Source organism: Nicotiana tomentosiformis, chromosome 2 (genome assembly GCF_000390325.3).
Source record: "Nicotiana tomentosiformis chromosome 2, ASM39032v3, whole genome shotgun sequence".
Lineage (NCBI taxonomy): Eukaryota > Viridiplantae > Streptophyta > Magnoliopsida > Solanales > Solanaceae > Nicotiana > Nicotiana tomentosiformis.
The window spans coordinates 121,666,255-121,691,515 of NC_090813.1; the positions used below are offsets into that span (position 1 = coordinate 121,666,255).

General features: G+C 35.8%; 1 protein-coding gene and 1 pseudogene across 5 annotated transcripts; one reads left to right on the forward strand and one right to left on the reverse strand.

Moving 5' to 3' along the window:
• The first annotated feature begins 464 nt into the window (after positions 1 to 464).
• Positions 465 to 12,659, forward strand: LOC104105967 (uridine kinase-like protein 5). Of its 5 annotated transcripts, none has more exons than XR_011414188.1 (15): positions 465 to 628; positions 1,024 to 1,147; positions 1,799 to 1,890; positions 2,107 to 2,176; positions 2,278 to 2,393; positions 2,861 to 2,957; positions 3,170 to 3,249; positions 3,849 to 4,043; positions 4,178 to 4,261; positions 4,340 to 4,400; positions 10,008 to 10,068; positions 10,246 to 10,339; positions 11,549 to 11,649; positions 11,734 to 11,816; positions 12,154 to 12,208. XR_011414188.1 is itself a non-coding variant. In XM_070196044.1 (15 exons), the coding sequence occupies exons 2-15, from the start codon at positions 1,033 to 1,035 to the stop codon at positions 12,313 to 12,315; spliced, it is 1,383 nt and encodes a 460-aa protein (XP_070052145.1). In that variant the 5' UTR covers positions 465 to 628; positions 1,024 to 1,032; the 3' UTR covers positions 12,316 to 12,659. The 5 variants fall into 5 exon arrangements, 4 of the variants coding, with proteins under 4 accessions (XP_070052145.1, XP_070052148.1, XP_070052147.1 ...); XM_070196044.1 differs by having other exon boundaries at positions 11,577 to 11,649; positions 12,154 to 12,659; XM_070196046.1 differs by having other exon boundaries at positions 468 to 624; positions 1,029 to 1,147; positions 11,577 to 11,649; positions 12,154 to 12,659.
• A 92-nt stretch (positions 12,660 to 12,751) lies between these two features.
• Positions 12,752 to 20,976, reverse strand: LOC104103316 (glucuronokinase 1-like; annotated as a pseudogene).
• Positions 20,977 to 25,261: the final 4,285 nt, after the last annotated feature.

Sequence of the window (25,261 nt, forward strand, 5' to 3'; positions counted from 1 at the left end):
TTCTTTTCTGGACAAGAAGAGTATACATCTCAAATACGGTAATCAAAATCATCTATAACAAATTGCCAAAGCACCCTTAACTTTATATTTTCTTTATAATCGAGAAATTTCTAAGAATTAGTGGCGTATGATTCAAAACTTGACGAATAATGGGTCCCTCCCTTTATTCTTTTTCATTTAAGTACCAACCTTTTATTTTTGTCCATCGGTACATTTTATTGCTAGACCAAAGCCCTTTGAGGCAAAATCGGGCATATATAAGTGTTAAAATTAAATTCTCGTAAAAATAATGAAACGTGTCATGCTTTTATTTGTTTGGAAACATAAATTTGGTGGCCAAGCTTTTCTAATATAGGGTATGTAGAATTGTAGATGCTAAATAATAAATAGTTGTCCAAAATAAGACGTGCAAATGAAAAATAGGTATCCAAAACAATACATGCAAGTGATAAATAGGTGACCAAAACAATTGCGATTTTCCCGCTCATTCAGTTTGCTTCTTCCTCAATTCACCACAAACCATAAGAAGAGCACCCACACAGAGTCGTCGCTCTTCTCTATCAATACCATTGCCACTCAACAGAGCTCCAATGAATATTAATTTCACCTATCGTTAAGCGGGAGGTACGTAAATTTCCATTTTGAGATGATTTCAGATTCCTTCAATATGACAACAACTAGCGTTTATACATCTGTACATTTGTTTTTTCATTGTCACCTATGCCATAATTTTTACCCGTTGGATTAGAAATTCTTCAGGATATCGTTTTTAGACCGTGTAACAATCTCCATGTAGACTTCATAATTTGAAGAGAAAAAGAAAAAACAATGAAGATTCAACCATCTTTCTTTTCTGGACTTGAGAAAGATCATATAGATAGAGTTTGAAATTGGAATAGTTGATTGATTGATTAAATTGAATTTCAATAGGATTAGAAACTCAGAGATCAATTCCGTTCATTTTTTCCATGACAAATGCCACTTGCATGCCCCAGTTAATTAATGAGACCTCTATTCATGTAGGATAGCCCGATGGACTCTCAAATGGCCTCTGCTTGGAAGAGCAGCGTCGAAAATCACTTTTCGCTTCAATCAAATGCTGCCCCGGACACTGCACAAGTGCCGTTGAAGGTACCTTTCGTTATTGGTAAGGCTCAACCCTCTCAGATTCAGGATTTAAATTTGATGGATTCAACCTTTATGGTTCTTACATTGAATAGATTGTAGTTTTGAAGTATGGTTTCAGCACTAATATTTATTGACGTTTAAGTAATGTTTCACATGTATACCTATCCACCATCAGAAAAATCCATCAAGTGTACGGTGCATCTGGCTATGACCCTCGTGTCTACTATCTTGGACTTGGAACTAAACACACACACACGCACAATTGCATTTTCTTTTCACGTAGGAATGCGTTGATTGGATAGGCCTACTCTATATTAAGTGCTATGAAGGAATTGAAAGGGCCAAAGGAGAAAGAAGAATTTTTTTTTTGTTCCTGTAGTTAAGTAACATGATTCGATGAGAAATAAAAGATGGGAGAGCTTGGCTTCTCCTTCCTTGCAGTTAAATCTGCAAATAAGCTAATGTCCATAGCTCAAATAGATGGATACAAGAGAATTCATGTACCCGAGCACAACTAGTTTGGGACTGATGTAAAGTTGATTGATTGATATCGATTAAAATAAGCTGATATTGACCCTTGTATGCCTGAGAATCTTTATGTCCGATTACTAGTATTTAATTTCTATCCATGCGTTTCTTATGATCATTTAAAATGATTAAAATTGTGAAGGTGTTGCTGGAGGGACTGCATCTGGCAAAACAACTGTTTGCAATATGATTATGTCACAGCTTCAGAATCAACGCGTCGTACTAATCAATCAAGTAATATCTTGCTCACTTCTTTTTCTGCTACTACTGTTTGGTATTCATAAGCACTCTCACTTTGTAATCTGAAAATTACCTCTTGATGTCCCATTAAATCATATTTATATGTCTTTCAACTGTAAACAATTGGTATTCTGGAAAGTTTTCATTCTTTTGTTATATGTAACTTTTCATCATCTTCTAACGCTTGATCAACCTAATTTCAACTTTCAGGAAGCATTTTATCATCCATTAACTGCAGAGCAGTTAGAGAAAGTTCACGACTACAACTTTGATCATCCTGGTAAGGAATTGATGTTTGAGGTTTCAAACTAGATTGTAAATATTGCTCGAATAAGTTCTCTATCTGTCACTTGCCCGTTTACATCATGCATTCTTTTTCAGATGCCTTTAACACTGAGCTTCTGCTATCATGTATGGAAAAATTAAAACATGGACAAGCAATTAGCATCCCCAATTATGATTTCAAGAGCCATAGAAGCATTGAAGCAGCCCGTGTGGTAATAAATTTTATCTTCTTGGCCACTGATTTGAGTTGTATAGTTCTTCTTAAGCAATCTGACATTACTGCAAAGCTTCTAATCATGAATCAAGTACCAGTCAGATTTTAGAACTGCTATCTGATGGCTGTGAATTTGTACATCTTAGCAATAAGTTACCTCCTGATTACATGGCTTGCAGTATATATACTGTTTGATGCTGCTGTTTTCTACTTCTAAATGATGGGAGCTGTATAACACATAGGAAAACCATACTTTGAGCCTAATAAAAAAGATGGAAAATCCATAACAATGCAACAGTTCATAGTTCAATCATGATTGCTGAAGCAGCTGGAGTCAGTTAGATGTATCAGCATACAGTATTTTCAATTATTATAGGCTTTTGTATTTTGCTTTTACAGCTTTACTTTAAAGTTCCAAACTTCAAACGCAGATGATTCTCTAGCACATTTCGTAATCAAATGCAGGTCAATCCCTCAGATGTCATCATTTTAGATGGAATTCTTATTCTACATGATCCTCGTGTACGTGAAATCATGAACATGAAGATCTTTGTTGATTCAGGTTCTTCTCTATTGGCCCTTAACATCCCTCGCTTATCCCCAAACAGGAAAGAGAAACAAGACAGCTGCTTACTTGATATTTTGTGGTTCACTCTTTACCCTTACTCTTGCTTTTGAAATTGGAAATCAAATTCTCTGATTTGAAATCCCTTTAGGACATATTTTCAATCTTCCATATTGCTCCCTAAACTGTTAATAAACCCATGAACGCAGACTCTGATGTGCGGCTGGCCAGGAGGATACGACGAGATACTGTTGAGAGGAACAGAAACATCCAATACGTGCTAGACCAAGTTAGCATTTTTTTTTGCACTTAATGCTCCTTTATGGATTCTCTGTTGCTCCTAAATTGTATGGCAGGTTACCACGTTAGCAGTTCTTTTTCACTTGAGACTCCTTTTTGGTTTAGTAACCTGGAAAATAAGACAGTTTATCTGCTACAATAGGTTAAAATCTGCTAAAAGTGTAAATATTCTTTACAGTATCAGTAAAATTCATGAGAAATTAATGTACATCGTAATGGAAATTAGCCGTGCTTCTTTAGTAGTTCCTCATGCACTGCGTCACACAGGTCAAAGGTTAAGGAATGTTGTATAATGAGGTTCTTTTGGACCGTTAATTACACGGGCAATCTGCTATATGGTCCTGTAATTTACCTATGTTACCAAATTGGATGTCAATAGGGTCTGTTCTCCTAGTTAAACTATTTATTGTACGTGCCATATAAACAGAATACTGCTATGTGTTTACCAATTCGACATTAGGTTGCAGTGACCTTTTTGATGACTCACCATACATTGGGTTCTGTATCTCTTGATTCATTAGTAATCTAATCTTTGATTTGTTTGGAAAGTTTAAATTTTTCAAGCTGACTGTGCTATCTGACATGCAGTATGCAAAATATGTTAAACCTGGTTTTGAGGACTTCATTCATCCAACAAAGAAATATGCTGATGTAATAATTCCACGAGGAGCAGATAATGATGTTGCAATCGACTTAATAGTTCAACATATTCGTACAAAGCTTGGACAGCACCACCTTTGCAAAATATATTCAAATGTATTTGTTATACATTCCACATTTCAGGTGTGCATCTCTTCAGATTCTCTTCTTGATCCTATTTCAGTTCAAGTACGGGTATGGTAAATTGCTTGACCTGTGCTTCAACATTCTTGAAGATCAAAGGTGAACAAGTTCCTTAATATTTGCCCTTTTGCTAGATGCGTGGGATGCACACGCTTGTACGAAATGCAAAAACAACCAAGCATGACTTTGTTTTTTATGCTGACCGCCTTATACGATTGGTATGATCGTTTTATCTTATGTCAATGAATTCTCTTTCAACCATGTAGTGAAACACGTTCTTTTTACTCATGTTTGAGGTTGTGGAGCATGGTCTTGGTCATCTTCCTTTTACTGAGAAGCAGATAACCACTCCTACAGGTAGGTCACTTTGCTATTATCATTTGCTTCCACTTAAACAAAAAGTTAGCCCATCAAGTCTAGGGAGGTGGGAGATGTTCTCACACGAGTTTAAATTTCACTGATGTTTAAAAAATATTTGCACAATCAGATATCGTCCACACTAAATATGGTGCACATATATGGAATTGACTTTAAGTTATATTTGTTAGGATCGGGAACCCGGGTAGTGCGGAATTTAGCCAATCAACGGTATAATGATAATAACAAAGATAATGGAAGGTGATAATAACGGCAATTAAAGAATATAAAGAAGACACAAATTTAACGTGGTTCGGTCAAGGTGACCTACGTCCACAAGCGGAGAAAAGCAATTTCACTATACCAACAAGAGTACAAAAGAGAGTACAAAATTAGAGTAAATACTCTAATTAATCCCAAATACCCCAAGAGAATAACCTCACAAGATCACTCCAAAGAAAAGGTTCACACAAGTGTTTCCCAACACTCACTCTCTTCCAAAATACTCTATAATGAAATAAAGGAGGAGAAAGAAACACAAGAGTAAAAATCTCTTGAATTGGTGTGTTTACAAATGAGGAAAAACTCCTCTATTTATAGCAAGAAATCCTTAGCCTAATAATGGATATTATGTCATGGCAAATGTCATGATCCACAAATTTGTTATAATGGATATTATGTCATGACAAATGTCATGAACCACAAATTTGTTATAATGTATATTATGTCATGGCAAATGTCATGAAAATTTGGCCATATTACAAATCTCCACCTTGGCCTAATTTCGGTTTATATATAGTAAATTTGCTCCACCTTCTCCGCAAAAAACCCCAATGGGCAAAATCATTCTTCATAAATGCCAATCAAGTTCAGGCAAAGCTTGAACTTGGACACTAGAAGAGGTTTTGTAAACATGTCAGCAGGATTGTCTCTAGTGTTGATCTTCTGAACAGAGACTTTTCTTTCAGCAATGGTTTCTCGGATGAAATGATACTTTATATCAATGTGCTTCGTCCTCTCATGACACATTTGATCTTTAGTCAAGTGAATGGCACTTTGACTATCATAGAAAATGGTAATACCACTTTGGTGTAAACTGAGTTCCGCAAATAGACCCTTCAACCATAAAGCTTCTTTGGTCGCCTCGGTCACTGCCATATATTCTGCTTCGGTAGTAGATAAAGCTACTACATGTTGTAATGTAGCTTTCCAACTAATAGCGCAACCACCGATGCAAAATACATAGACTGTCAGGGATCTTCTTTTGTCAAGATCACCTGCATAATCTGAGTCTACAAAACCAACCAAAGTGTTAGTATTTCCCCCAAACTCCAAACATGTGTTTGAAGTACCTCGCAAGTATCTGAGAATCCATTTCACAGCATGCCAATGTGCTTTACCAGGGCAAGCCATATACCGGCTTACCAAGCTCACTGCTTGTGAAATGCCTGGACGTGTGCAAACCATTGCATACATAATACTGCCGACTGCACTGGAATAAGGAACCTGTGCCATGTACCTCTCCTCTTCCTCTGACTGCGGGGACTGAGCAGCTGATAACTTAAAATGAGCAGCAAGAGGGTACTAACTGGTTTAGCATCTTTCATGCCAAACCTCTCCAAGACTTTCTCCAAGTACTTCTTCTGGGTCAGAAATAGCCTGTTGGCTTTTCGATCTCTTTTGATCTCCAAGCCAAGGATTTTCTTAGCTGCTCCCAAATCATTCATCTTAAATTCACTTTTCAGCTGACTTTTCAAATTGTGAATTTCTGTTAAATCCTTAGTAGCAATGCGCATGTCATCAACATATAATAATAGGTACACAAATGAACCATCAGTTAACTTCCGAAAGTAAACACAACTATCATACATGCTCCTCGAATAACCATGTCCCAACATAAATGAATCAAACCTTTTATACCATTGTCTTGGAGACTGCTTTAATCCGTACAAGGATTTATTCAACAAGCAAACATGATCTTCTTTTCCTTCAATTTCAAATCCTTCGGGTTGATGCATGTATATTTGTTCCTCAAGTTCGCCATATAAGAAAGCTGTCTTAACATCAAGTTGTTCTAATTCCAAATCATACATGGCAACGAAGGCAAGCAAGACACGAATAGAGCTATGTTTAACAACAGGTGAGAAAATATCATTAAAATCAACTCCTTGTACCTGACTATAGCCCTTTGCAACTAATCGTGCCTTATACCTCGCATCTTCAACCTCTGGAATGCCATCCTTTTTCTTGAAGACACATTTGCAACCAACAATTCTTTTTCCTGATGGCGGCTTCACAAGAGACCAAGTACCATTCTTGTGGAGAGACTCAATTTCTTCATTCATTGCAATCAGCCACCTGGCTGAGTCAGCACCAGAAACTGCTTCTGAATATTTTGATGGTTCTCCAATTTCTTCAGTTTCCTGTGCAACTGAAAAAGCAAATGCAACATAATCTCCAAACCTTAATGGTTGTTTACCTTCTCTTCTTGGTCTATGTTTGGCTATAGAATACTCCTCTTCTTCTGGTTCAACTTCAGGAGTCTCAACTTCAGGAATTTCAGCTTCTGTCTCAACTTCAGGAGTTTCAACTGTATTTTGCTCCAAAGTTGACGAGCTTGGCTCAGAAGGAATGCCAATCTCAATCTTCACCTGTTTCTGTGTACTCTTTCCTTTATCTGTATTACAAGAACTAGAAGACTCTTTTCTAGAATGTAACATAGAGGATTCATCAAAAGTTACATCTCTGCTAATTATAAATTTTGGTGCCATGGGATCAGGATACCATAGTCGGTATCCTTTCACCCCAGATGCATACCCAAGGAAAATGCACTTTTTAGCCCTTGGCTCTAATTTTCCATCATTTACATGCATGTATGCAGGGCAACCAAATATCTTTAAATCAGAATAATTAGCAGGAGTACCTGACCACATTTCCTCTGGAGTCTTAAAGTTCAAAGGTGCAGAAGAAGCTCGGTTGACAATATAACAAGCTGTAGAGATAGCTTCTGCCCAAAAGGCGTTTGTCAACCCAGCATTTGAAATCATGCAACGAGCCCTTTCCAAAAGAGTTCTATTCATCCTTTCTGCCACACCATTTTGCTGAGGTGTCATTCTCACAGTACGATGTCGAGCAATTCCTTCATTCTTGCAAAATTCATTGAATTCATCATTACAAAATTCCAAGCCATTATCTTTTCTAAGCCGCTTAACCTGTTTTCCTGTTTGCTTCTCAATCAAAACTTTTCATTGTTTGAAATTTAAGAAAATATCACTTTTATTTTTCAGGAAATAAACCCAAACTTTGCTTGAATAATCATCAATGAAAGTTAATATATACCTGTCACCACCTTTTGATGGGGTACGTGAAGGACCCCAAAGATCTGAATGAATGTAATCCAAAGTACCTTTTGTTCTATGAATCGCTGGAGATTTGAAGCTGACTCTTTTATGCTTCCCGAACACACAGTGTTCACAGAACTCTATATTTCCGGTACTTTGGCCACATGAGAGACCTCTTTTACTGAGGATGGAAAGACCTTTTTCACTCATATGCCCCAATCGCATATGCCACAATTTGGTGATGTCAGAATCTGATTTATCCGATATTGAAACTGCAGCAGCACGTGTAACAGTAGATCCCAAAAGAGTATACAACGTACTAGATCTGCGTGCTTTCATGATCACAAGAGCACCATGAGAAATTTTCAGAACTCCACCTTCACCTGTGTACTTGCACCCAAGAGATTCTAGATTGCCCAAAGAGATGAGATTTTTCTTCAAGTCAGGAACATGTCTAACATCGGTGAGAGTTTTCACCACACCATCGTGTATTTTGATTCAGACTGTACCTTTTTCAATAACTTTGCAGGCAGCATTATTGCCCATCAAGACAACTCCACCTCCAATAGATTCATATGTGGTAAATAAATCCCGACTAGGACACATATGATAAGAACAACTCGAATCTAAAATCCACTCATTGTTAGATTTGAAACTATTATTAGTTGCTAAAAAAATAGTTCCCTCAGTCTCATCAGCAGCTACACTTGCTTCGACAGTGTCAGTATTTTTATGCTCATTTTTCTTTTTTGTATGCTTTTCTTTGTTTTTCAATTTAAAGCATTCAGAAATAATATGACCTTTCTTATGACAAAATTTGCACATGACATTTCTGTATCTGGATTTTGACCTTGATTTAGGTTTCTCTCTACTTGAATCTTTTTTATTGGATCTACCTCTTATGAATAAGCCTTTCCCTTGGTTCCCACTAGTTTCCCCAGTAATATCTCTATCTATTTGTTCTTTTGATTTCAAAATAGATTTGATATCTTTATAAGAGATATTATCCTTTCCATAAAGCATAGTATCTCTTATATGTTTAAACGACTGGGGTAAGGAAACAAGCAATAACACAGCTTGATCCTCATCTTTGATTTCAGCATCTATGTTACTTAAATCCATAAGAAGAGAATCAAAAGTATCAAGATGAGTAAGTATAGAGGTACCTTCAGCCATACGAAAAGTGTAGAGTTTTTGCTTTAGGTAAAGTCTGTTTTCTACTGTTCTTTTCATATATAGGGCTTTAAGCTTTTCCCATATGCCTTTGGCTGAGCTTTCTGCTGCAATTTCACGCAAAACCTCATTTGAAAGATTTAAAATAATACATGCTTTTGCCTTTTTGTCTATGACGGCAAACTCCTCATCCGTCATTTTATCCGGCATCTTCTCCTTTCCTTGCAATGCCAAATCTAAGCCATCCTGAATTAGGATAGCTTTCATCTTTAATTGCCACATTTCGAAGTTTGCACTTCGGTCAAATTTCTCAACATAAGACTTTGTTAGAGTTATTTTGGCTATTTAAACTAACCCGGTTAGATCTGGCTCTGATACTAATTTGTTAGGATCGGGAACCCGGGTAGTGCGGAATTTAGCCAAACAACGGTATAATGACAATAACAAAGACAATGGAAGGTGATAATAACGGCAATTAAAGAATATAAAGAAGACACAAATTTAACGTGGTTCGGTCAAAGTGACCTACGTCCACAAGCGGAAAAAAGCAATTTCACTATACCAACAAGAGTACAAAAGAGAGTATAAAATTAGAGTAAATACTCTAATTAATCCCAAATACCCCAAGAGAATAACCTCACAAGATCACTCCAAAGAAAAGGTTCACACAAGTGTTTCCCAACACCCACTCTCTTACAAAATACTCTATAATGAAATAAAGGAGGAGAAAGAAAGACAAGAGTAAAAATCTCTTGAATTGGTGTGTTTACAAATGAGGAGAAACTTCTCTATTTATAGCAAGAAATCCTTAGCCTAATAATGGATATTATGTCATGGCAAATGTCATGATCCACAAATTTGTTATAATGGATATTATGTCATGGCAAATGTCATAAAAATTTGGCCATATTACAATATTAAACCGTGTAAATAGCCGGATACAGCAGGTTATGATTTTATTTTCTAGGTTATCATATTAGGCTTGCTATAAAGAGTTACATGTTGTTATAGATGAAAAACCCTATGCACTATGGTGTACAAAACTTAAACTCATAGGAATCTGCTGAAAAAATTGTCTTTCCCTCTTTTGCAGGATCTGTTTACAGTGGTGTCGTTTTCTGTAAAAGCTTGTGTGGAGTGTCGATCATTAGAAGGTATTCATTATTTCTATTATAGTATGGGTAGAATTTCCAGCATACAATTAAGAATTCTGTTTCATGTTACACACCAGTTCTCAAGAGTGTAGCCTGTCATTCAAGTACATCTTCCATTGTAGTAGTAATAAACATCAGTAATTGAAACTGAAAGTTGACATGGTTACCTTGGATCAGTGGAGAAAGCATGGAAAATGCATTGAGGGCTTGCTGCAAGGGAATCAAAATCGGCAAAATTTTAATCCACAGGGAGGGTAAAAGTGGCAGGCAGGTCAGTCAACCAAATTCAAGTTTAATTGCATTTTCTCATTCCCCCGTCCTCGTTGTTCTCAAAATCCCCAGAACAAGAGAAAATGTACCTGTAAAAAAGTTGATCTGCAAAAAGAATTCCGCCAATATCATTCTAGGGAAAACAATAAAGCCAAAAATCTGACTGCATTATGCATCATTAGATACAGTCAGACATCTCTATAACAACATCCTTATATAACAACACTTCACTATAAAAGCCAAGTTTTTCCGGAACCAATTTTCATGTTATGTTATAATATATGCTCTCTATAACAACACTTTGCTATAACATCCAAAAATATTCGGAACAAACGAGGTTGTTACAGAGATGTTTGACTGTATCTGCACATTCACCAAGAGCAATAAAGAAATGTAGTCAAATAATAAAATGTAGGGTGATCTATACATTTAAGAGCGGCCGAGAAGAGTAAATTGTTGCATCAGGTTTCTGTATCATGTGTTGTCTGTTTTCTGCTCTCATAACATGCCTTTATAAGTCAAACAAGTACAGTCAGACCTCTGTATAACAACATCCTTATATAACAATAAGTACAGTCAGACCTCTATATAACAACATCCTTATATAACAACAAGTACAGTCAGACCTCTATATAACAATATCCTTATATAACAACACTTCACTATAAAAACCAAGCTTTTCCGGAACCAGTTTTCATGTTATGTTATAATATATGCTCTATAACAGCACTTCGCTATAACATCCAAAAATATTCGGAACAAACGAGACTGTTATAGAGAGGTTTGACTGTATGCCTATTCGTGGTAGACATGCCTCCAAATTAAGACATTGTATCTATTAGTACTATAATGTAAATATCTCGAATTTTAAACAAATAAAAAGTTAGTTTTGTTATTAACTGCGCAACCTTTTGTCTGGACTTGAAGACTGAAGTCGAGTTCTAAATAAACCTCAAAGCTTTAAAGCAAGATAGCAAGGTTATTTTCTTTAAAAGAAGTCATCATCTTTTAAATGGAGTAATTGCTAAGCACCTTTATAATATGAATTCTATTTTGTCCAGAAAACAAAGCACGCCTTTATAAAGTGGTTGAAAGAGTTGTTTCCAATCCATACAGACAATTTCTCCTCATTCACACTTGTACTTTGACTTGCACTTTTAAAATCTCCAACAACAAAGAGCTTAATAGCAGGACATATAGAAAAATGCAGTTTCTTACCGATCCCAGCAACATTACAGTTGATCTACGAGAAGCTACCAAAAGATATTGCAAGTCGCCATGTTTTGCTGCTTGATCCAGTACTAGCTACAGGTTGGAAATGCTTTGCTTTCCGTCAATCAATAAATTCCTGAATAACTTTGTCTACTAATCAATGAATTGTTAATTACTGTCCAGGGAATTCTGCAGTGAAAGCTATTTCTGTGCTTCTTAGCAAAGGTGTACCAGAGTCTAACATCATTTTCTTAAACCTGATATCAGTGAGTAATCGTATTCAACAATTGCAAAAGTCAAAACCCATAGTATTTTGTTTCAGATAGTTTACCATTGTACTTCTCCCAGTCCTTCTGTCTTCTATGATTTTTGAACACCCCTTGAGAAAAGACGTTTAGTAGCATTAATCATAAGAGTATTTGTTCCAAACTACCCTTTGCCTCACTTTAAACATCTCACTTAATTAACAACCCATTAATTATATCAGTAATATGACTTCTTTGTTTTTCTAAAACCGAAGTAGTTTGACACAAATTTAGTTGCCAAAATGACGAGGGATTATTTTGTGTCGGATAGTTTTGACTATATTAATTAATTATGCAGGCGCCTGAAGGATTACACGCTGTATGCAACAAATTCCCAAGATTGAAGATTGTAACATCAGAGATTGACACAACTCTTAACAAGGACCTCCACGTGATTCCTGGTATGGGTGAATTTGGAGACCGTTATTTTGGTACTGGTAGTCGAGTTACTCCTCCATAGATTCAGCCATGCAAGTTCTGTCCCTCTTTTATTCAGGGATGGATTTCTACTCATAATCGAAATGTGGGTTAGTTTAATTGACAGTTTAGAAAGATATCGCGCTTTGCCCCCTTTTCTTTTAATTAGAAAGAGCAAGATTTTACTTATTCGAGGGGATGAAAGACAAATAAAGGATCATGAGATTTTATGATAAGAGAGATATCCGCGAGGCATGACCATAGAGTTGTAATTAGAAGTTCTTGCATTTCGCAATACTATTGTTGCACCTGCTTTGAGAATGTGTATATACCTTCTGTAAGTTCTCTTTTTATGTTTGATTTTAACAGCATAGTTCTCTTTTTAAAGATCTATTTTTCCTCTTCCTTCCTGTCATCCCTCAAGTTTAAAACAACCATCCCCGAGTAATAACCTTCAGAAAAGATGACCAATTAAACACTGGGAGCAGACGGAAAAGTACAAAGTTGATCTCGCTTATATTTTCAATGGATCGGACTATTCAAGTTGCATATATAGATGCATAAATCCTCAAGATATTCTTTTACAGGAAACAAATGATGCTTTGTATTAGTAATGTGCGTGCACTACAAAATGAAAGAAAATAACTGGTCCAAAATTGGAGAACCTGCCACCATTTTCACTTTGAAGCCAGAGTTTGAAGATCAATATCATTTAAAAACGAAGGCATGACCTTAATTGGCTCACAAACAAAACCAGCTTCTTGGCATGCATCCTTGAGTTGCTTCACTTGTGAAGGCCCATCTGGACAGAATACAACCACAGCCCCACCGCTTCCTGTGAACTTTGATGCAGCACCTATCCTTCGAGCCACCTCAACCATCTCTACATTCACAGCTCCAAGGGCATCGTCATCAAACATACGCCTACATCATTCATATATTGAATTTCAGCAATTCATTTGAGTATACCAACTCTATCTTTGACAATACAAAACAACATTTAATTACAGTGAGTTTTGCAATAGAAGATGCAGAAAAGGCATCAATCAATTAACTACGTCTCAAGGCACATTAGGAGTTCTCTAAAACTGGAGGTTCTTAAATGTTACACTTATTCCTATGCAGGTTAATGTAAGTGTAACAATGACTAAGCCTCGATCTCACCTAGTTGGTTAACTAATAAAAAACTTCCAATCGATCATAGAAAGTTGCCATATGTTTTACCTTCTTAGATCAAAATTATGATTCATGAGGGTTGCTAGCTTAGCATAGTCCTTCTCAAGCAGCGCTTTTTTGTCCTTCTACAGCTATGTTTGCAACCTCTTCCATGGTTGAAATAATGAACTCATCACCTGCTAACCATCTCTGTTGAACTGTACTATGGACCTGGATTAGAGAAATGCTTTATCAATTAATGCCCAGAAATAGTGATATTCATGTTCACCTATAAACCTATTGCAGCAATTACGCCTTCCATCATCAAAATTGCTTAACAAATTAGTGGAAGATACAAGAGGTGACCATGATGCTGAAAATAGAGGGTCCTCTACAACCTAAACTGTCCCCTCTTCAAGTTCCCGTCCTTAACCTCTTGTATCATGTCAAATATAGTTCAATAGCTTAAATTGAATGCAGAGTTAAAAGTAAACAATGATTCAAAGGTGTAAACGGTACAGACCTTTCCAGAATCGCTGGGATTCTCAGCGTAGATGAGGTAAAGAAGCGGGAGAAGAGCAATATCCATGGGTGTATATATGCCATGACCAAATTCATCCATGTGATTCTTGCTAAAATCCTGCAAAAGGTAAAAACTGATCATACAGACTATAGCAACATTAAAACCATGTTTCTATTAGTCTTCACTTATACCATGTATACGAGGCCTCTATATGTCTGTGCCACCCTATCCTGCAGACCAGCTACAATTCCAAGTTCTTTCTCTGCATTAAGGACCAGGTTTGGCCTTACCTCAACTTTGATAAGATGTCTGACTTCATATAAGTCAATAAGGCAATTCAATGCAGCAGTTACAATAGCACTGGAACCCGAAAGCCCTGTCTCTGGAATGTGGAAAGTTTTTTAATTATGAATCAAACCTTTTCAATAAGTGATTATCATGAATGTTTTCTCTACCATAAGTATGACCAACAGCAATGATAACAGTTGCTAAATTCAAGAAATTGTCAATGAGCAAAAGAAATTAATATATATTTTAACACTTTATATGAGATAAAGAGATGGTGGCGATGTGGGAAGTAGGAAACAAAGAAAAGACTTATGAAGAAGGAAAACCAAAAACTTAAGAAAAATCAAGGAGTTGTATCATGATCCTTAAAATTCTACACGTAAACCTTTCATCACATTGGAAATCAAGATAAAGATGCTAATTTATTAGACCATATACGATCCAAATCTACTATCTTTTTGTAGGTCCTACGTTCAACATATGTTATATTGTTTTGTGTGAGCCTATTCCAAGGTACTGTTTTATTCTCCTGATTATAGATAAAGGAATAAATCCACCTTACTATCATAACATGATTGCCGAAAAGATTGTCCAACTAGGAAAAAAGCGTCTATGTTAAAAGTCTTCGTAGACAAAGAGACTATACAGTATAAAACTAGAAGAAATCTCACACCAAACTGAAGTTGTTTCCTCTACAGTTAACCAAATGCCGGGGAGAATCTAAAGCGAGAAAAGTGCAGAGTCAAACCAGCCTCCAAGTACTTGAAGCAGTAGGTAGGGTTGTAAGAAGAAAATCAAGTTGCTAGATATTTGGCTGGAGATTGACTCGGTTGAAGCTTCTTTGGGATTGATTAGTCAACAAGTAGCTAAAGCTCAGTTTCAAACTTTTGTCAATACTCAACTGAAGCTTGAGCACTCTCCTAGGGCTAGTTAAATAATTGAGTTGAGCGGCCTCAACTGGATAAAGGATTTGCTAAATATAAAGAAAATACCTAGCCACATGAGCTTTTATTGACCAGCACTAAAAACTCATTTAAGCTTAATTTAAGCTGTTAAGAAAACAGTTTACACCATGATTTGAAGCCTGTTCTGGAACCAATTTCGTAAACAATGATAAACTACAGAGTCTATGATAGGATCGGGAACCCGGGTAGTGCGGAATTTAGCCAAAAAACGGTATAATGACAATAACAAAGACAATGGAAGTTGATAACAACGACAATTAAAGTAGATAAAGAAGATATAAATTTAACGTGGTTCGGTCAAGGTGACATATGTCCACAAGCGGAGATGAACAATTTCACTATACCAACAAGAGTACAAAAGAGAGTAAAAAATTAGAGTAAATACTCTAATTAATCCCAAATACCCCAAGAGAATAACCTCACAAGATCACTCCAAAGAAAGGGTTCACACAAATATTTCCCAACACTCACTCTCTTACAAAATACTCTATAATGAAATAAAGGAGGAGAAAAAAAGACGAGTGTGAAAAGCTCTTGAATTGGTGTGTTTTCAAATGAGGAGAAACTCCTCTATTTATAGCAAGAAATCCTTGGCCTAATAATGAATATTATGTCATGGCAAATGTCATGATCCACAAATTTGTTATAATGGATATTCTGTCATGGCAAATGTCATGAAAAGTTGGCCATATTACAAATCTCCACCTTGGCCTAATTTCGGCTTATATATAGTAAATTTGCTCCACCTTCTCCGCAAAAATCCCAATGGGCAAAATCATTCTTCATAAATGCCAATCAAGTTTAGGCAAAGCTTGAACTTGGACACTGGACAAGGTTTTATGAACATGTCAGCAGGATTGTCTCTAGTGTTGATCTTCTGAATAAAGACTTTTATTTCAACAATGGTTTCTCGGATGAAATGATACTTTATATCAATGTGCTTCGTCCTCTCATGATACATTTGATCTTTAGTCAAGTGAATGGCACTTTGACTATCACAGAAAATGGTAATACCACCTTGGTATAAACTGAGTTCCGCAAATAGACCCTTCAACCATAAAGATTCTTTGATCGCCTCGGTCACTGCCATATATTCTACTTCGGTAGTAGATAAAGCTACTACATGTTGTAATGTAGCTTTCCAACTAATAGCGCAACCACCGATGCAAAATACATAGCCTGTCAGTGATCTTTTTTTGTCAAGATCACCTGTATAATCTGAGTCTACAAAACCAATCAAAGTGTTAGTATTTCTCCCAAACTCCAAACATGTGTTTGAAGTACCTCGCAAGTATCTGAGAATCCATTTCACAGCATGCCAATGTGCTTTACCAGGGCAAACCATATACCGGCTTACCACGCTCATTGCTTGTGAAATATCTGGACGTGTACAAACCATTGCATACATAATACTGCCGACTGCACTGGAATAAGGAACCTGTCCATGTACCTCTCTTCTTCCTCTGACTGCGGGGACTGAGCAGCTGATAACTTAAAATGAGCAGCAAGAGGGGTACTAACTGGTTTAGCATCTTTCATGCCAAACCTCTCCAATACTTTCTCCAAGTACTTTTTCTGGGTTAGAAATAGACTGTTGGCTTTTCGATCTCTTTTGATCTCCATGCCAAGGGTTTTCTTAGCTGCTCCCAAATCTTTCATCTCAAATTCACTTTTCAGCTGACTTTTCAAGTTGTGAATTTCTGTTAAATCCTTAGCAGCAATGAGCATGTCATCAACATATAATAATAGGTACACAAATGAACCATCATTTAACTTTCGGAAGTAAACACAACTATCATACATGCTCCTCGAATAACCATGACCCAACATAAATGAATCAAACCTTTTATACCATTGTCTTGGAGACTGCTTTAATCCGTACAAGGATTTCTTCAACAAGCAAACATGATCTTCTTTTCCTTCAATTTCAAATCCTTCGAGTTGATGCATGTATATTTGTTCCTCAAGTTCGCCATGTAAGAAAGCTGTCTTAACATCAAGTTGTTCTAATTCCAAATCATACATGGCAACGAAGACACGCAAGACACGAATAGAGCTATGTTTAACAACATGTGAGAAAATCTCATTAAAATCAACTCTTTGTACCTGACTATAGCCCTTTGCAACTAATCGTGCCTTATACCTCGCATCTTCAACCCCTGGAATGCCATCCTTTTTCTTGAAGACCCATTTGCAACCAACAATTCTTTTTCCTGATGGAGGCTTCACAAGAGACCTAGTACCATTCTTGTGGAGAGACTCAATTTCTTTTCATTCATTGCAATCAACCACTTGGCTGAGTGAGCACCAGAAACTACTTCTGAATATTTTGATGGTTCTCCAATTTCTTCAGTTTCCTGTGCAACTGAAAAAGCAAATGCAACATAATCTCCAAACCTTAATGGTTGTTTACCTTCTCTTATTGGTCTATGTTTGGCTATAGAATACTTCTCTTCTTCTGGTTCAACTTCAGGAGTCTCAACTTCAGGAATTTCAGCTTCTGTCTCAACTTCAGGAGTTTCAACTGTATTTTGTTCCAAAGTTGATGAGCTTGGCACAGAAAGAATGCCAATCTCAATCTCCACCCGGTTCTGTGTACACTTTTCTTTATCTGTATCACAAGAACTAGAAGACTCTTTTCTAGAATGTAACATAGAGGATTCATCAAAGGTTACATCTCTGCTAATTATAAATTTTGGTACCATGGGATCAAGATACCATAGTCGGTATCCTTTCACCCCAGATGCATACCCAAGAAAAATGCACTTTTTAGACCTTGGCTCTAATTTTTCATAATTTACATGCATGTATGCAGGGCAACCAAATATCTTTAAATCAGAATAATTAGCAGGAGTACCTGACCACATTTCCTCTGGAGTCTTAAAGTTCAAAGGTGCAGAAGGAGCTCGGTTGACAATAAAACAAGCTGTAGAGATAGCTTCTGCCCAAAAGGCGTTTGTCAACCCAGTATTTGAAATCATGCAACGAGCCCTTTCCAAAAGAGTTCTATTCATCCTTTCTGCCACACCATTTTGCTGAGGTGTCATTCTCACAGTACGATGTCGAGCAATTCCTTCATTCTTGCAAAATTCGTTGAATTCATCATTATAAAATTCCAAGCCATTATCTGTTCTAAGCCGCTTAACCTGTTTTCCTGTTTGCTTCTCAATCAAAACTTTTCATTGTTTGAAATTTAAGAAAACACCACTTTTATTTTTCAGGAAATAAACCCAAACTTTCCTTGAATAATCATCAATGAAAGTTAACATATACCTGGAACCACCTTTTGATGGGGTACGTGAAGGACCCCAAAGATCTGAATGAATATAATCCAAAGTACCTTTTGTTCTATGAATCGCTGGAGATTTGAAACTGACTCTTTTCTGCTTCCCGAACACACAATGTTCATAGAACTCCATATTTCCAGTACTTTGGCCACATAAGAAACCTCTTTTACTGAGGATGGAAAGACTTTTTTCACTCATATGCCCCAATCGCATATGCCACAATTTGGTGATGTCAGAATCTGATTTATCTGATATTGAAACTGCAGCAGCACCTGTAACGGTAGATCCCAAAATAGTATACAACGTACCAGATCTGCGTTCTTTCATGATCACAAGAGCACCATGAGAAATTTTCAGAACTTCACCTTCACCTGTGTACTTGCACCCAAGAGATTCTAGAGTGCCCAAATAGATGAGATTTTTCTTCAAGTGAGGAACATGTCTAACATCGGTGAGAGTTCTCACCACATCATCGTACATTTTGGTTCGACTGTACCTTTTTTAATAACTTTGTAGGCAACATTGTTGTCCATCAAGACAACTCTACCTCCAATAGATTCATATGTAGTAAATAAATCCCAACTGGGACACATATGATAAGAACAACTCGAATCTAAAATTCACTCATTGTTAGATTTGAAACTATTATTAGTTGCTAAAAAAATAGTTCCCCTAGTCTCCTCAGCAACTACGCTTGCTTTGGCAGTGTCAGTATTTTTGTGCTCATTTTTATTTTCTATATGCTTTTCTTTGTTTTTCAATTTAAAGCATTCAGAAATAATGTGACCTTTCTTATGACAATATTTGTACATGAAATTTCTGTATCTGGATTTTGACCTTGATTTAGGTTTCTCACTACTTGAATCTTTCTTATTGGATCTACCTCTTATGAATAAGCCTTCCCCTTGGTTCCCACTAGTTTCCCCAGTAATATCTCTATCTATTTGTTCTTTTGATTTCAAAATAGATTTGATATCTTTATAAAAGATATTATCCTTTCCATAAAGCATAGTATCTCTTATATGTTTAAACGACTAGGGTAAGTAAACAAGCAATAACACAACTTGATACTCATCTTTGATTTTAGCATCTATGTTACTTAAATCCATAAGAAGAGAATCAAAAGTATCAAGATAAGTAAGTATATAGGTACCTTCAGCCATACGAAAAGTGTAGAGTTTTTGCTTTAGGTAAAGCCTGTTTTCTACTGTTCTTTTCATACATATGGTTTTAAGCTTTTCCCATATACCTTTGGCTGAGCTTTCTGCTGTAACTTCACGCAAAACCCCATTTGAATGATTTAAAATAATATCTGCTTTTGCCTTTTTGTCTATGACGGCAAACTCCTCGTCCGTCATTTTATCCGGCATCTTCTCCTTTTCTTGCAGTGCCAAATCTAAGCCATCCTAAATTAGGATAGCTTCCATCTTTAATTATCACATTCCGAAGTTTGCACTTCAATCAAATTTCTCAACATAAGACTTTGTTAGAGTCATTTTGGCTATTTAAACTAACCCGAATAGATCTGGCTCTAATACCAATTTATTAGGATCGGGAACCCGGGTAGTGCGAAATTTAGCCAAACAACGGTATAATGACAATAACAAAGACAATGAAAGTTGATAATAACGGCAATTAAAGAATATAAAGAAGATACAAATTTAACGTGGTTCGGTCAAGGTGACATATGTCCACAAGCGGAGATGAGCAATTTCACTATACCAACAAGAGTACAAAAGAGAGTACAATATTAGAGTAAACACTCTAATTAATCCCAAATACTCCAAGAGAATAACCTCACAAGATCACTCCAAAGAAAGGGTTCACACAAGTGTTTCTCAACACTCACTCTCTTATAAAATACTCTATAATGAAATAAATGAGGAGAAAGAAAAACAAAAGTGAAAAGCTCTTGAATTGGTGTGTTTTCAAATGAGGAGAAACTACTCTATTTATAGCAAGAAATCCTTGGCCTAATAATGGATATTATGTCATGGCAAATGTCATGATCCACAAATTTGTTATAATGAATATTATGTCATGACAAATGTTATGAAAAGTTGGCCATATTACCGTCTAAAATCGAGTAACCGAACATTTTAGGAAAACCTAAAACATTGAATTTGTTGCTTGGTCTTTTTTGTCATCTAAATTTCATATGAAGTTTCTGGCTTCAAAATAAAGATATAAATACGGCCGAAAAAATATTTTGGAATATCTGAACAACATGTATGAGGTTTCTTGACACCTACTCACAAAAACACCAAACATGGTACCATCTAGGAGCAGATAAACCTTGCAGGGTTAAGCTCTACCTGTCGGGGAATGTTAGTATCATAGGAGATAGTGAAATTTCCCTCACGTAGAGAAATGTTGTTATCCTTGCAAAAATTATGAAAAATCTTACAAATTGCCATAAGTAAACGCACACCTCCATAGTAACCCTCACTCTGCAACCGGTTCACCTGTGATACAAGAAGAATGAGTTAAACACACAAGTACACACATATACATCAAACAGAAAGCGAGAAGAAGTGGAAGATCCGTCACAAAAAGCCCAAAAGTAAAGTAGAAATTTGTTCTCTATCCATAGCATGATACTTTTAACTCTTTCATGACTGCAAAAATGTCTAATGACATTGCGCTTCTGGAAACCCTTCATTGCCAGTAGCTCAAAAGAGTTGTTATAAAATTCGCAGATGTATTCTCCTTCACTTCACTTGCCTTAGGTCTATAACATGAATTTACTCCTCACTATGCAAACAGACGACTGTTGGATCTTGCATTATCAGCTTTCCAGGAAAAGACACCCAATGAGCAGTAGGAGAGCCAAGATTTCATCCAAGGGTATTCAACAACAACAATAACACAGTGGAATCCCACAAGTGGGCTCTGGGGAGGGTAGAGCGTACGCAGACCTTACCTCTGCCTTCAAGGGGATTCAAGAAATAAAAATATAAACACGCGAAGAAGCTAAGGGGATTCAACACCTAATATATATATATAAACATAAAAAAAATTGATCATTCCGGCGAAGCGCACCCGAGCTCCGTCCATGCCAATACTACAACAACAACAATCCAGTAAAATCTCACTAATGGGGTCCGGGGAGGATGGTAGAAAATCCCACAAAAAGAATAAATAATAAAAAGGGAGAGCGAGAGACAGGTGAGTAATGGAATTGAACTGGACAAGATAGAGTATTTCCATAATAAACGTCGCTAGGATTGCCTAATAGGCCAACTCTAGCGTACGATTTGTGCTCGATCACCGCTGAGTCTTTTTTCTCCGACGCAGCGGCCATTGATTCTATTCAGAATCCCACGTACAAAAATATTGGCTTCAGTTTCTTGTGATTTTTTTCTGACGAATTTCTCCGCATGTGCAATTAATGGTATTTTTGTGATTGTGGGATGCTGCTATTTAATGGTAGTTTTGGTTTTTGATCCGTTTTTAGTAGTATAAGATTGGATTGACACGAAATGGTAATGTCTCAGTCAGGAATCATGGGATTCAGCAGATTCAGGCGATGCATTCCTGACGTGGCAAATCTATCATTTTATTTGTCCTAAACATTACATGGATTTAATTCATACTAGTTTGTATATCATATTGATAAATATAAACTTTTTAAAAATTCCATAAATAAATATTGTTAAAAATATTTTTTGTGTTATAAATAAAAACTAAAGGAAAAAATTCTTTACTGCAAGATTGTTCTCATATGTGAATTTGATATCGTGAGGTAAACACTTTCCGGACCTTTTTCCATTATATTAAATCTTTTTTATTCATACTGAATATTTACATCAAACCATTATGGTTAAATGAAATATTAAAATAAGAATATATATGAATAACTATATTTTAATGATAGTCATATTTATGAAGATATTCCTGATGTATTTATTGATTTTAAAGTATTATATATAGAAATTCCTTAATGGTTAAAATGTAAATTCAAAGTCCTAAAAACAAGAAAGTACTATGGATTCATATGGGATACCTACAAAGATTTTGTTTTTTTTTGGTTAGATACAAGGATTCTTGTTAACGAAGGATGACAAAAATCTCCAATTTAAGGAAATATTATATACACTTAGAACCCTAAGATCAAAGAAGGACTGCGGATCCATATCAAATACTTCTAGGATTAAATCACAATATTTTTTTAAGCAAAGAAAATCACAACGTTGTGTCTGAAGTAAATAGATTTTTTTCTTTTAAGAAAGATGTAAGGAATTATAGTTATGTTACACAATTTAATTAAAGAAATAATTCATATAAGTTAAATTTTAATGAGTTTTAAAGTTCTAACTTTTAGAAATTATTAAATAGTTTAAATAAGGAAAGATTTAACAAGAAATTATTTAGTTGGTTTCAAAGTTTAAAATATTAAAAAAATAATTTAATTATAATTTGACCCAGTATGAATTTTATTTTTAAAGGGCAAAAGTAAATGACTTCATGCTTTTAATATAACATATAGATTATCTTGTTTCAATAAGTACAAATTTTATTAAAATTTCATAATTATTTTATAAAATGTATGTTAGTTATTAATGATAATGCACACGCACTAACTATTCCAAAAATATCTATTTAAGTCCGTCGATGCATGTTTTCTAATTTAAGTGTTAGAAATATTTTTGACTAATTATGAGCGTCAAGAATATAAAATCAACACAAAAAAATATTGCAATAATCGTAGTATTTGATTTCAAATAATATGAGTGTACAATCTCTATGAATACTCTGATTCTTCTTTTCAATAGTAAATAAATTTAAGAGCCTTCGAGTTTGATCTTGAATATGTAGTTACTGCCACGAACGATGATGTTGAATTCAACTAGCATGAACTTTGATTTGAATTCGTACTCCTTGAATCTTGATTTGTTCTTCGTTCTTGAGCTTGATTTCTTGAACTTGAACTTGATTGCTTGAAGCTTGAAATTTGCGGCGTTTGATCCACGAGCTCTCTCTTGCTTCTTGTTATAACTTCTGGTGTCTTTTCTGGGTTATGAAGACCCATATTTATAGTTGTGAAAGGGAGGAGTTATGAGAAGAACAAACTCTTTCTGACCAATCAAGTTGAAGTGTAATAATATGCCGCATTTGATTGGCCAGAACATGTCACTTGCACATGTGGCGCGATTTCATTGGCCCTTTAATTTGACATGGCATGCCTTGTCATTTTGACACATGGCACGATCCTATTGGCTCTTTTGTTTGACTTGGTATGCCTTGTCATTTTGACACATGACATGTTCCTATTGGTTCTTTTGTTTGACTTGGCGTGCCACATCATTTGACACGTGGCACCAAACTGGGCCTATAGGAAGATGTCATCTTGGGCTTAATAAAGTGGGCTCATCATTTTAGCCCAATTAAATGGGCTAGCCCAACGGAGTTAGACTTATTTATTTAATCTATATATATTTGACTTATATAATTGATCCAATTATATTAGCCCATAATATTTATTTGGACCAAAATATATTTAATTTAAAATATAGTTCAAATTATTTTATGAATTTAATTTTCATAAAATTTATATGCCTACAAAAGCCCTATACTTCAAAACTTGTTAAAGTGTTAACTCATTATATTTCAAAAACAAGGCTTGAAGTACATACGTTGAACGATAGCATGACATGAAAATCCGTCCCATGAAATACCAAATTATATGAACTTGGCCCGCTTAGATTAAGATGAGATGCCCAAAGCAATATATCATCAATGACTTCCATCTGTGCCTACTAAGGATGGACAATGTTAGGATCGGGAACCCGGGTAGTGCGGAATTTAGTCAAACAACGGTATAATAACAATAACAAAGACAATGAAAGTTGATAACAACGATAATTAAAGTAGATAAAGAAGATATAAATTTAACGTGGTTCGGTCAAAGTGACCTACGTCCACAAGCGGAGAGGAGCAATTTACTATAACAATAAGAGTACAAAAGAGAGTACAAAATTAGAGTAAATACTCTAATTAATCCCAAATACCCTAAGGGAATAACCTCACAAGATCACTCCAAAGAAAGGGTTCACACAAGTGCTTCCCAATACTAACTCTCATACAAAACTCTTAATAAAGGAAGAAAGGAAGAAACAAGAATTGAAGACAAGTCTTGTTGGTGTGTCTACAAATGAGGAGAAACTCCTCTATTTATAGCAAGAAATCCTTAGCCTAATAATGAATATTATGTCATGGCAAATGTCATGATCCACAAATTTGTAATAATAGATATTATTTCATGGCAAATGTCATGAACCACAAATTTGTTATAATGGATATTATGTCATGGCAAATGTCATGAAAATTTGGCCATATTACAAATCTCCACCTTGGCCTAATTTTGGCTGATATAGTAAATTTGCTCCACCTTCTCCGCAAAAGCCCCAATGAGCATATGTCAAAATTTAATGCCATCAAAATCAGACAAGTTGTCTGATACCGAAACTGTAGTAGGGCCTATAACAGTGGAGCCCAATAAAGTATACAACGAACCAGATCTGTGTGCTTTCATGATCACAAGAGCATCTTGAAATTTTTTTAAAACTCCACCTTCACTAGTGAATTTGCACCTAAGCGATTCTAAAGTGCCCAAAGATATGAGATTTTTCTTCAACTCAGGAACATATCTAACATCGGTGAGAGTTCTCACCACATCATCGTGCATTCTGACCCGAATTGTACCTTTGTCAATAACGTTACAAGTAACATTGTTACCTAGTTGGACAACTCCACCTGCAACTGAATCAT

What these genes read in the sequence shown, in the direction of transcription:
- LOC104105967 (XM_070196044.1), top strand. Translation starts at nt 1,033, where the DNA reads ATGGACTCTCAAATGGCCTCTGCTTGGAAGAGCAGCGTCGAAAATCAC. An exon ending in GAAGGTACCTTTCGTTATTG is followed by an intron (nt 1,148 to 1,798) that starts GTAAGGCTCAAC and finishes AAAATTGTGAAG; the next exon opens with GTGTTGCTGGAGGGACTGCA. An exon ending in GCAGATAACCACTCCTACAG is followed by an intron (nt 4,401 to 10,007) that starts GTAGGTCACTTT and finishes CCTCTTTTGCAG; the next exon opens with GATCTGTTTACAGTGGTGTC.